Source organism: Lampetra fluviatilis, chromosome 34, assembly GCF_964198595.1.
Source record: "Lampetra fluviatilis chromosome 34, kcLamFluv1.1, whole genome shotgun sequence".
In the NCBI taxonomy this organism is placed as follows: domain Eukaryota; kingdom Metazoa; phylum Chordata; class Hyperoartia; order Petromyzontiformes; family Petromyzontidae; genus Lampetra; species Lampetra fluviatilis.
In genome coordinates, this window is record NC_136308.1 from 10,290,776 (window position 1) to 10,302,939 (window position 12,164).

At 49.7% G+C, this 12,164-nt stretch overlaps 1 protein-coding gene across 1 annotated transcript in view; it reads left to right on the forward strand.

Moving 5' to 3' along the window:
• The window catches only part of COL7A1 (collagen type VII alpha 1 chain), a 124,585-nt gene that overhangs the window by 77,823 nt on the left and 34,598 nt on the right, over nt 1-12,164 (forward strand). Inside the window, exons 58-75 of the mRNA XM_078872551.1 lie at nt 3-74; nt 214-258; nt 744-779; nt 1,355-1,390; nt 1,977-2,072; nt 2,323-2,388; nt 3,120-3,155; nt 3,884-3,919; nt 4,801-4,848; nt 5,308-5,343; nt 6,012-6,149; nt 7,287-7,496; nt 8,528-8,563; nt 9,022-9,084; nt 9,650-9,718; nt 10,102-10,146; nt 10,935-11,006; nt 11,504-11,548. Of these exons, the coding sequence (XP_078728677.1) occupies nt 3-74; nt 214-258; nt 744-779; nt 1,355-1,390; nt 1,977-2,072; nt 2,323-2,388; nt 3,120-3,155; nt 3,884-3,919; nt 4,801-4,848; nt 5,308-5,343; nt 6,012-6,149; nt 7,287-7,496; nt 8,528-8,563; nt 9,022-9,084; nt 9,650-9,718; nt 10,102-10,146; nt 10,935-11,006; nt 11,504-11,548 (1,185 nt within the window). The remainder of the gene's footprint in view (nt 1-2; nt 75-213; nt 259-743; nt 780-1,354; nt 1,391-1,976; nt 2,073-2,322; nt 2,389-3,119; nt 3,156-3,883; nt 3,920-4,800; nt 4,849-5,307; nt 5,344-6,011; nt 6,150-7,286; nt 7,497-8,527; nt 8,564-9,021; nt 9,085-9,649; nt 9,719-10,101; nt 10,147-10,934; nt 11,007-11,503; nt 11,549-12,164) is intronic.

Here is a 12,164-nt window from a genome sequence, read left to right on the forward strand (position 1 = left end):
AGGGCCTCCCAGGCCTGCGGGGGGAGGCCGGCCTCCCAGGTGCCCCCGGACCTCCAGGGCCACTCGGTCTCCCGGTAAATCTCGCGATGTTCCCGTCTTCTCGCCCCTGCCACACCCCCACCGCACCCCATTTCATCATCGAACAATTCCCACCGAAGAGTGGACAGATGTGACACCAGAGCTGAGAATATCCCCACCCTCCACCTCCCCCAGGGCAAAGCAGGAGATGATGGAAAATCAGGAATTCCCGGCCGGGACGTGAGTAATTTCATTTAACATTTTACGTTTTTTTCCCAATGCTATTCCGATCGTGGTATCGGTGGAACGTCATGACACGAAGAAGCCATGTGGATATCCCGCAGAGCAGGGTGGCAATTCTTCGTGTGAGATAACGGCCCACGGAAGCGGATAATACAGAGCTACCTCTGAGATCCCTTCAAGTGACCTCTGTTTTACACAGTAGCGTGGCAGCACTTTCTCACATTCCGTGCTACAGAGTAATGTTCGTTGCATGAGAGTCACGTGGATTTTTTTAAATCCACAAATATGGAATGTTGACCAAATTAATGATACACTCAAACTTTAATGGAATTGTTGATAGTCTAAGACTATCGACTCACGACCCTTGAGAACCGGCATTGGCGGCTTGGCTCTCATACCTCTCAGCCACCTGACCAATGCGCCCTGTTTAATTCTCAACGTTCCCTTTGCCCCATTATCTCCGTGTGTGCGTGATTGGCCAGGGAGAGGATGGCAACCCAGGGGAGGATGGAAAAAAGGTGAGAGATGTAGCCTCGTGGGGGCGGCTTCTTGTGAATTCCCGTGAATGGGATTTGGGGATTGTGCTCCTGCCTACAGTCAATAGTTCAGAGTTCATAGCTTATATCACACCGCTCATAATGACCATGCCCTTCATGTATCAAGGTACTGAGAATGTTTGGCCATTTCCATTCATGAGTGTTTGGCTTCGTTCAATTTGATCTCCCGTCTCGGCAGTTAAAACAATGGGATGCTTCTTTCATCTCCCCCGTAGTTATCCATGCAGCAGTATGAATGGGTACGCCACAGTAAGTCAATTGCCAAGACGCTCACAGTGGGGTAAAGTGCGGCGGGGTGCTCGCATCTCTTCCAAGACACCTGCATGGCTATAAAATTCCATTGGTGGAGGCCCTTAACGAGCGGGCATGAGCAAGTAATCACAGGGCTGCAGCTTTACATACATAAATTGTAGTCGATGGCGGTTGTGTTCTGTTTAGTGGGAGGTGAGTGAGCCGGTGAAACAGGCTGCACCTTCAGGAGCCACCTACTGCTGCCCGTGCCTCTGTTTCTAACGTGACTTGTCTTACCATTGCAGGGTGATAAAGGGGAATCGGGGCTGCCAGGAAAAGACGTAAGATTGCTTTCAGATTTTTGTTTGTACTTTTCGTTGTGGTTCGAGACAGCATGGAGGTGCCATTAATGATGGTGTCGGTCGTTTTATCTGTGCGTTAATGTCAACGTACTGCACGACTCTGAATGGACGTGATGCAGTTAAACTGAGCCTTAATGAACTCAACATCATGCTCATAATATTCATCACCGTGGTTCAAACAATTTGGGGGGGGGAGCACAAATGTCAACTTTAGTGCACATATTTGGGTGTTTGAAATGGAAGTAATATCCGAGTTAACATTTGTGTGAGGGAGTAGGGCTTTCATAAAGCAACTACGGTAGTCATGGTGGCGATGGTGGCAGTATAGATGGTTGTGATCGCAGTGGTGGTGATCATGGTGTTGATGACTATGGCAGGAGTGGTGGTGATGGTATTGGTGGTGGTGGTTGGAGCGGTGCTGAATTGTGGTGGAGACGTGAGTAGTAGTGGTGGTGGCGGTAGTGACAATAATAGTAGTAGTAGCCACGGTGACATTGAAAGTAGTGGTGGTGATCATGGCGCGTCTCGGTCTGGGTGACGTCTCTCCCCGTTCTCGTCGGTGAAGGGGAGGGACGGAGCAAGGGGCGATCGTGGCGACGCGGGTCCCTCCGGGCCCATGGGCCCCCCAGGACAGACGGGCCTACCTGGCCCCCCAGGCCAGGTGAGAAACAGCAACGACAACTCGCGTGTGTTGGAGTGCATGCAGCGTTGGGCAAAAATACGCTTAATTTGCAAATTAATGCAGCTTCTGTTAAAAATTAACTCCGTCTCATGTAAGATATATTTAAAAAAAATAATAACGCAACTCACAAACGTAATTAAGTTACATTTCACCTATACATAATTGCCGTCAACTTCGGTCAGAAAGTGTTTGTGAATAGACGTCCTGAGTGTCGCGTTTCGCTCGGCAGGTGATCACCGTGAAGGGAGAGGGCGGCACGGCTGTCCCAGGACCTCAAGGACCTGCAGGCGTCCCAGTGCGTGCCTTCTCGATTACTTAAACATTGCATGCAAAATAATGTTTGCTTTCTTTTTTAATCTACGAGACCCTTTTTTTGCCAGTATTAAGATGATAAAACGAATCTCGCCCCTTCTGGAAATAATGCACGTGTTAAGATGTTCAAACACCAAATAGATTAAAAATATTAAACTATTTTATTTTACCAGGCAAGGCCCACAGAGCTATGTAGCTCTTTTCAGAAGCGGCTTGGCCACAAATCGTAGCTCAACGAAGTGGCTTATCACGTGGAAATGTATAGCAGCCGCATAGTCTAAAACACATGTTTCTACTACAAGCCATCAAGTCTGAATGAACCACACATACTTGTGGCAAAACATGCAAACAAATATGCTTTGATAATTGTCAAATTATAATGTGTACATTGTCCTTCAAGCTGATTGGCCTACACCAGAGACGGTCTCCATTATCACTTTGTCTCACCCGGTGCTAGACCAGAGAATGCCTAAAGGCAAAAAGGATCCGGCAGGTAAAGCTGCTTAATCAGAGCTATTCGTGCTTTGGCGTTGGCATCATCCTCGTGCTGTGCACCTTTTGAGCATCTTAACGCCCCTATGATAGCCAGAGGAGGTAAAGCCTCTGCTTCTTTATTTTGTTATAATGTTACCGTGGATGTCACCTTGGCACACACCTCGTGGCAGTGTCCCCGGTGAAGTGGCGTCATCACGTGTGGGTGATTGTGTCTCACAGGGCATCCCCGGAGTGCCGGGGCCGATGGGTTCACAGGTACGAGTTGGACTCGAACGCTGACCTCGTTCACCCGTCCTCACCCCTACACTCGGACGCACAGCGACACTCGGACAGGACACCGCTGGGCTTGCTTAGGGACAAGACTTCAGACTCGATCGACACCGATTTTTTAACCACAGCTTAGCCACGATGTTGATGATGGCGTGGTGACGTGAACAGACAGTTCCGCAGTGTCTCGGCTGTGAGGTTGGAGGCAGTGGTGGTGGTGATGCTGGCCCATTAGGGGTCCTAAGCACCATTAGGGGTCTACGAGAAATCTGTAAAAAAGAGCTTCATAGCTCATCGGATTTCCTCCAGTATAAATAAAGATTCTGATTCTGAAGCAGACACCACTTTGCTCCGGTCCCCTTTAAATTGTTTTAATCCTCGCGAGGTGACAAGAGATATAGATGTAGTGAGATAAGAGAAATATAGACAAGCATATAGACGCAGTGAGATAAAAGAGGAGAGATAACAGACAAGATGGAGACGAGAGGAATTGGATTGTTTTGTTATCTTAATTAGCTACTTGTATTTATACGGATTGAATTTGAGAGGATATTTGATGCGTAACATTTTTTTGTTTAATTAATCCAGGGCCCCTTGAGCGCTTGGGGCCTTGTGCCGTCTCTGGCTAGAGGACACCAAATATCTTTTGCTGGCGTTTAATTCCGTTTGTGCCCAACGTGGGTTGGTTGACGTTGGACGCTGCCTTGTTGTTCCAGGGAGACAAGGGGGACACTGGGCAGAGAGGAGACAAGGTGAGCCTTTATTTTGTCTGCACAGTCTAATGTGGCAGTAGGCAACGATGATTAGCCCTAACAATGTTATCCTTCCGATGCCTAAATAAAAAAAACACAATCTCAGCTGTTTTGAACTGTTGGACATAATCACAAGACCGTAGGCAAAATGCACCGTGAGACCGGTGATGTCATCTTTCCACGCACAGCATGCTGGGGATTCCCACTGTTTTGCTGCTGTAAGTATAGGGTGATCTATTTCAAGATACCTCACCTAAATATTGCAGAGAAATTAAAGTGAGAGTAATATTTAATCCCAAAGCTTCTACATCACTTTCGCAATATTCAATCACCTGTTGACTTGAAAATAAGAGTGCCATTGGAAATCAATGGGGTATCTACAAATGGATCAATCTGTATTATTTTATGATTTTCAGGTATATTTTGTTTAACCAGGTGAGTACTGAAGAGAGCAGGATGAGTCGCATTTGCAAGAGATACCCGGGTCACCAAATTAACAAAAGCGAAACAAATAAGATTAAACACAGCATTGGAGCCAATTTAAATCAGACTAAATACAACTGTGTCATCACACGAGAAATCTAAAATATTGCACAAACGTAAATCGCTGTTAATGAATTCCCTGGAGTGTAAGTCGCCTGGGGTAGATTATTTATACACTAATCAAAGTCCAACTACAACATGAAGTTACTTAAACATTAAATTGATATAGGGTGAAAATTATACTAATGTGTAAACAGACAAGGATGAGTGTCAAAAAGGTGGGCTTGTGTTAGTTGTCAATGGGGATGTCTGGGTGACGCGGGGATGGGGGTGGGGGCAGTGGAGGGTGTGCGTGGGGGGTGCGGTGGGGATGGGCGATGACTCTGCGTGTCCGACAGGGCGAAGTTGGAGCCCACGGGACTGCAGGGTCACCAGCCGAGTCCCCGGTGAGGGTTCCTCCGCACCACTACGATCCCCGCGCTCTGACGCACGACCTCTGCACACTCACTACGCGCATTGTCCGTGCGCGTAGTGAGTGTGCACCATGCACTCACTGTACACTCACTATATGTGTAGGACATACTCGTGCACCATACACTCACTCTGTACACTCATATACCATACACTCTGTATATTCACTCTACATATAGTCCATACGCACACGCTAATATGTTCACTCTCCACACTCACTCGCACGGAATATACTCATTATAAAAACTCACACTGTACATGTGGCCTGCGCTCACACTCACTGTGCATTCCTAGCGTAACACTCCACTGTGTACACTCACTCGTACTCACTCCGTATGCATTATTCCCTCTGCGCAATGTTGGTCCGCACCAACTGCCATCTGACTCGTAGCAGAAACTGGCGCCCTGACCGCAACGTTTTCCCTCCTTCCCAGGACCTGGAGAAATACTTCGAATCGTACGGAATCACGGTGAGCCGAGCCCGTCGCTCCAGCGCCGTATCGGCGGTAGCGGTCGTGCCGTTGCATTGCGATCGTTGAGTTTGCGATCGCGCGGGTCCCGCATGTCTCACCGGGGCGGCCGTTCCAACGTCTTACAGTGCCGGGGCAGGCAGGGTTACCACCCCGAGATACGAGAGAACTGAGATACACTCATGGGGGAATGGAATATCTCTCAATGCCAGAAGTGTTGTATTATCATTAAAAAAAATTATGCAACTGACAAACAATTTCAATTGTAATGCCCCTAGAAGGCAATTACTCCAAAAAGAGAGATCTTAGGGAAAACCAGGACAGCTGTTGACCATGGTACTGGGCGGTTTCGATACCGGCATCGAGGTCGTATATGGAGCGACCGTGAATGATGTTGCTATTGCGCCGTAGGTCATGTGATAAACTTAGATCCTGCCCGACGACCCTCGTACCTGCAGCCTGGGCGAGCTGTCTGTCTAGGTCAGGGTCATTTGAACGTCGAGGTCACGCAAGATGAGGTTGACGGGGTGGGGGGGGGGGCTCGTGGGGGGGGGTGGTGGTGGGGGGACCTCGTCCGGGTGGGGGTGGCAATCTCGTCCAGAGTCATCTCGGCATAAACATTCAGCTTGTGTTCATTGTGCTCACGACGCTGCCCGTCCCCCCCACAGATGATCGCAGTCAAGGAGCTGACGGAGCGGGGGACCGGAACGGGGATCGTCAAGCCTGGCGAGCCGGGGCCGTCCGGGGAGAAAGGGGACCGAGGTGCTCGAGGGGAGCCCGGGGAGAGGGGCCTGGCGGGCAGAGAGGTGCGTGCACAGCACGGGGGGAGGGGGTAACCGTATTATTGGGCCTTACCCTGGAAGATACAAATTATTGTTTCGTTTTAATTGTATTTCTATTTTTTTAGTTATCTGTTTACTTTTCCTATACTTTTCACTCATATCGTGTTTTTGTACTGTTTGTTGTAACGTTCTGACCTGCCCCAATTGGACATCTGTCAAAAAGAGCTTCATAGCTCATCGGATTCATCCAGTATGAATAAATATTGTGATTCAGTGGTGGTGGTGAATTTGCCTTTTCACGATGAGAGCACCTTGCTTCGCTAATGCAACATGTGTTGATAACAGAGTAACATCCCACCTAATCCTGCTTTCTTTTGTGTTGTGTTTCATGTGAGTGACTGGGGCAAGGATTACTCACAGCTGTATCGTAAAATACACTTTTTCAAAAAATGTATTGGAGAAATGAAGGCAAAACTGCAGATGTGGAAAAGATTGACCATTACATATTTGCTGACGACAAAGTCAGTGGAATGCGCAATGGGAACTAACTTTAGCAAGTGATCAAGGAACTTATTGAAAGAAAGCTGAAAGATAAATATGAGAAAACTCGAGCAGTTCTGTGATATCCTCTTCTGTGGGCTGTTCTGTAAACTGCTCCGCGAGAGATCCGCATGGATGCTTCTTCTCCTGACGTGATACTGGTAGCACATACTGAGATAAAATTCGCTAAATAAATATATATGTTTTCAAATGTGTAAGTGTACGTGGATGAGCTTGTGTATGAAGAGAGGGAGGCGGTAGTGTAGTGGTTAGCGCACTGTGCTACAGACCCAGCGACCCGAGTTTGATTCTCCCCCATGACCTATCACAGTGGTGAATATTTGAACCAGTCCTGCCCTCCACACCCCCCCCCCACTCCACCAGAGGTTGACTCAAACTTAGATCAGTGCCTGGTGAGGTGTGTTAAAACGTCAGCAGGTGACCAGGAATATTGTTAGCCACCCACCCCCTCGTGTGCCGTGCCAGCCTTTACAGGTGCTCGCTAACAGCACTTGCCCCAACAGTCCATTAAAGGGTCTACGGGGGAATCTTTGTCTCTGTACGAAGGAAACACGCAGGGTGATGTCTCCGTAACTCCGTGCGTGCGTGTGTGTGTGCCAGGGACCTGCGGGACTGTCCGGCGAACGGGGTCTGAAAGGCGACCGTGGGCCGTCGGGGCCTCCAGGGCCCCCCGGACCCCCAGGCATAGTGCAAGCTGATCAGGGCCCCCCTGGCCCGCCTGGGCAGGACGGAGACCCCGGCCCCCCAGGAGGATCGGGCGCCCCAGGAAAGGCTGGAGAGCCAGGGGTCAAGGGTCGTTTGGGAGAGAGGGTGAGCGAGCTGTGGTCACGCCCAGATTGACACAAAACGGAGTGAAAATCCACGCGTGTAGTGAGATAGCGCTCACTCAGTCTGTAGGTTGAACGCATTGCTCTGCTATCATCTACCATGTCAACTCACTACCCCACAATGAAAACACCTGCTATGCCCTGGTGGTCACCCATCCCAAGCATTAGCCAGGCTCAGCCCCGGAGGGTCCTGCTACAATGGGATGTTTGACCAATTATATTAATGAGCGTTTGGCTTCATGCGGGTGGATAATCGAGTACCCAGAGAAAACCGACGCACGTAAGGGGATAACTCTCAAAGGTCCACACAGTTAGATTCAAGAATCCACTGCTGTGTCGATATCCGCTGGCTGCCTCTCAGTCCAATCCTACAACACGTGGTATTCCCAGGCAGCCTCCCACCCAAGTGCTAGCCAGCGACGACCCTGCTTTTCTTCTGAGATCCAACCAAATTGGTTGCATTTATGATGCATTTGTCACAGGAGTGGTCACAAGTCACCTCATCTCCACCATAGGAATGTGGAATCTCCATCACTGCCTCGGGGCTTTTAAAAACTATTAACTATGGGGGTTTTTTTTACCACTGAGCCATATAGCTCTTGTTCAGAAGCAACCTGGCCACAAATGATAGCTCAGCCAAGTGGATTATCACGTGGAAATTTATAGCAGACAAATAGTCTAAATGCATGCTTCTAAATATGGAGGGAAAATACAGATGACCCGGAGAAAAATCCACACGACCACAGGGAGAGAGGGATGCAAACTCCAAGTATACAGGCATCAGGGTAGGGAATGAACCCACGACCTCCTGTATACCAGGCGAGGTAGTTAACATCTCGCCACCATGAACATATTACACTGCTCGACGCTCGTTGGGGCACGATACCCCTGTGCCTAGTTGTGACTGCGGGTTTGTCCCGGGACCACTCCTGCTGCACGTGAGTACGGAATAGATTTTGGTTCCTCTTTGTTTCGTGATCATGTCTTGAATGTGTTCTCATTGTGCGCTGCCAGGGCGATCGAGGGGAGAAGGGCGAAGTTGGCGATTCCGTGAGTCGTCTCCACCTCCTGACACCACACCTGCACCTGTCGGCTTTCCTCGTGATTCTCCTCCATCTGCGTGTGATTGACTGTTGTTGATGAACGTGCTGAATTTACTGTTATTTGCGCTTGTTGCACCACGCGGCAGCAGCAGCAGCGTCACTAAATCAATAATTTGTAAGGTGTGTTTGTGTACGTTGGGCTTCGGGTGCTGTCGTTTTGTAGGGGCTGTGCCGCGTTGGCCATGCGTACATTGTATGGCTTGCCCAGCATTTAGATTATCTATATAACTACACATTGCATTGGATTTTTATCGCAACTTCAAAACCTTCAGTTGTATTCACATCGTGTTGGTCTGTGCTCGCTGAGTTCAGCAGCTGTGTCCCCCCTCCACTGATGAAGCCGTCATGTGACCCGATGTGCCCCTCCCACCCACCACATCCCACCTCCACCCTGTCCCCCTGCAGGGACTCAGTGGCACACCTGGAATTCCGGGACTTCCAGGGCCTCCTGGACCCCCCGGATCGCCGGTAAGAAATGTTAACATTAAACACGCAGTGGAGCGGCGGTGCAGTGGTTACCGTTCGTGCGCTGTGAACCCAACAACGCGAGTTTGATTCCCCCGCCATGGCTATCATCAGTGGTGAATCGTATCTGAACCGGATATGGTGCCCCCACCCCTTCACCAGCCTGCGGTGGCCAGCGTGGTGAAGTGTGGTCGAACATGGGGGGAGAGGCCTTTCGTCAGTTGATATTCAAAGGCGGTGTGAATTTTTCAGAGTTGTTATTACGAGCAATATTATTATTCAAAGCACAAGATAATGGAGAGGCGATGGTGCCTCGATTCATCGATTTAACGTTGATTCCCATGCTGGCAATGCACATACCGATGCATGCGCGCTAGAATGCATTACTCACAATGTATGCAAATTATATGCCACGGCTAATTGAGTGAATGACACGGTATGAACGAGTTAGGAAAAAATGACAGAGATAGAAACTCGATTATTATTATTGAATAAATATCGGCACTGTTGGTTTCATTGGGAGGAAGTTTTTACATGAAATATAATGGTGACCTTTTGACCTTTGCAGGGAACATCAGGGAATGGCTTCACAGAGGAGACAACCGGGAGAGGACCCCAAGGCCCCCAGGGCCCCAAAGTTAGTGCCTGATTCCTGTAAAAAAAAACCTCTTAAAATTCAAAATATAATTAAAAAAACACTGTTAAACAACACAAAAGTCAAATGTATTTTCTGTTGCATGCCCTAAAACTATGAAATTCATTTTAACCAGAGTTGGTTGTTTTCATGGACTAGAGACGGGAATTCTTTGACCGTCACATCCAGACTCCTGTAACCAGCACTGGATGGAGAATGGTAACGATTTATTTGGATAACTTGGGCCACCCGTACGAAGGGCGTGGCTTAAACGTACCTGCCGACATGGCTCCACTGCCTGCAGGGGGCGTGCTCCCGTCAAAACGCACCACGTGCGCCACCGCACCCGGAGGCGCTTGAGTGACTCGAGTGTTTGTGCGCCGCAGGGAGAGCGAGGCCTGGCCGGCGACGTGGGGCTCAAAGGCGACAAGGTGGGGACGCTGGCGATAACGTGCAGAGAAACTCACGCGGCCCGTGTCGGTGTCACATGTCTAAGTTGTCGTTGATCCTCAGTTCTTGTCCTCTTCCCGCATGCCTCAACTCAGGAGGACCTCACTGCCCCCGTTTGCGCAACAGCTTCTGCTTACCCCGGCTACTGCTGAGACCACTCTCACCCTTGCCTCCACCGCATCCCGACTCGACTCGTGCAGCTCTCTCCTCTATGGCCTCATCCACATCCCTTGACTCCCCAAATCCCTCACCACTCCCCTCCACGCACTCCCCTACCTCTCATCTCACCTATACTTCCCACCACGCACTCTCCTACTTCTCCCCTCTCATCTCACTATACTCCCCTCCATGCACTCCCCTACCTCTCCCCTCTCATCTCACTCTACTCTCCTCCATGCACTCCCCTACCTCTCCCCTCTCATCTCACTCTACTTTCCTCCACGCACTCTCCTATCTCATACTTCTCCCCTCCACATGCTTTCTGTCAAAGTCCTTTGTCAACCTTTGCTCCATGGGAGGTCGCTCATTCTCCTCTGCTACTGCCATAGTGAATAACTCCCAATCACCAGTCGTCTGTGCTGTCAACTCCCTGTTCACTGTCAAAACTCCTTCCTTTTTTCACTGCTTATGACTGAACTCCTTTCTCTATTAAATGCCCACTCATGTCAGGTCGTGTCACGTGCCCCATGGAGACGAGTGATGTAAGGAGTGCTGCGTGCTGCGTGCGTGTTTGTGTCGCCGCAAATTCTCGTGTGTGTCCCTTGCGTAGGGCGAGGCGGGCGAGAGGGGCATGAGAGGAGATCGTGGGGAGCCCGGAGAGAAGGGCAAGGATGGCGAGCCCGTGAGTCACCCACAACGCCTGACACGCGGAAGCACTCGAAGCTGTCAGACCGCTCGACACTGGGATATTTAAAGTACGGAGTGGCGAGTTGACTCAGAGGTCAGTGCTCTGAGCTGGCGCCGCCGCTGGGATCCTGGGTTCGAACTCAGGAGCGGTGAGCCATGATTAGTGAGTTGATGTTCTCCGCCCAATCACCAATGACAGCAGAAACAAAAAAAACATCACATTGAATTAGATTTTGCACTTAACTTTGGTAAATTCCAGCGATTGAAAATTAAATATTGACTTGACTGCGCGTACGAACAGATTTTGGTTTCAATTCTGGAACTCATCATCAGCATCATGTCTTGTCACTCCAGTTCTCATCATCATCATCTAAGGGCATCGCTGTGTATGTGTTGCTGAACACGTCGCATGTTTATTTCTCAACTGATTTATCAAACGCACGCACACACACATACACATGCACACACGCACGCACGTACGTACACATCCAGGGCATCCCTGGAGACCCCGGTGAGGACGGACGGGACGGCAAGTCGGTACGTAGAGTTGTGCTCGTGTCGCCGAGTCCACCGCGCTCGCACGTGCCAACATCACACGGGCGAGCGATTGATACAGGACTGGTGTGTAATTGTCGTTGTTATGGCAAACACCTGGCGTGCCTCGCCCTGATTACAAGTCAACCATGCGTCATCGTCCCCACCCCCCTGGGAACTCATCGGCGCAGTGTCATCTCGCGTTGCCCAGGTCACACCTGGCGAAATAATTACTGAATTGTGGAGTGGCTCGCTCTGTGGTGTGGTCAACTGGAAACTGTGTATGTTGCATGTATCTGTGTATGTGTGTGTGTCGGGGGGTAGGGGAGGCGAGAGTGTAGTGGTTTGCGCACTGTGCTGCAAACCCAGCAAAACAAATTTGATTTCCGCTCGCAGCCCAGACCAATGACGAATATTTGCTTTGGTCCTGGGCCTCTTCTTGGTAGACTCTTGGTGGCACATGTAAACATCAGCACTGGTGAGACATAGACGGCCTGGCTATACAGGGAGTACGGATTGGTAGCTTAGTGGTCCGTGCACTGTGCTACAAACCTGGCAGAGACATAGATTACATTTTTTGAGACTAGGCTCCAAACATTTTTTGAGACTAGGCTCAAAA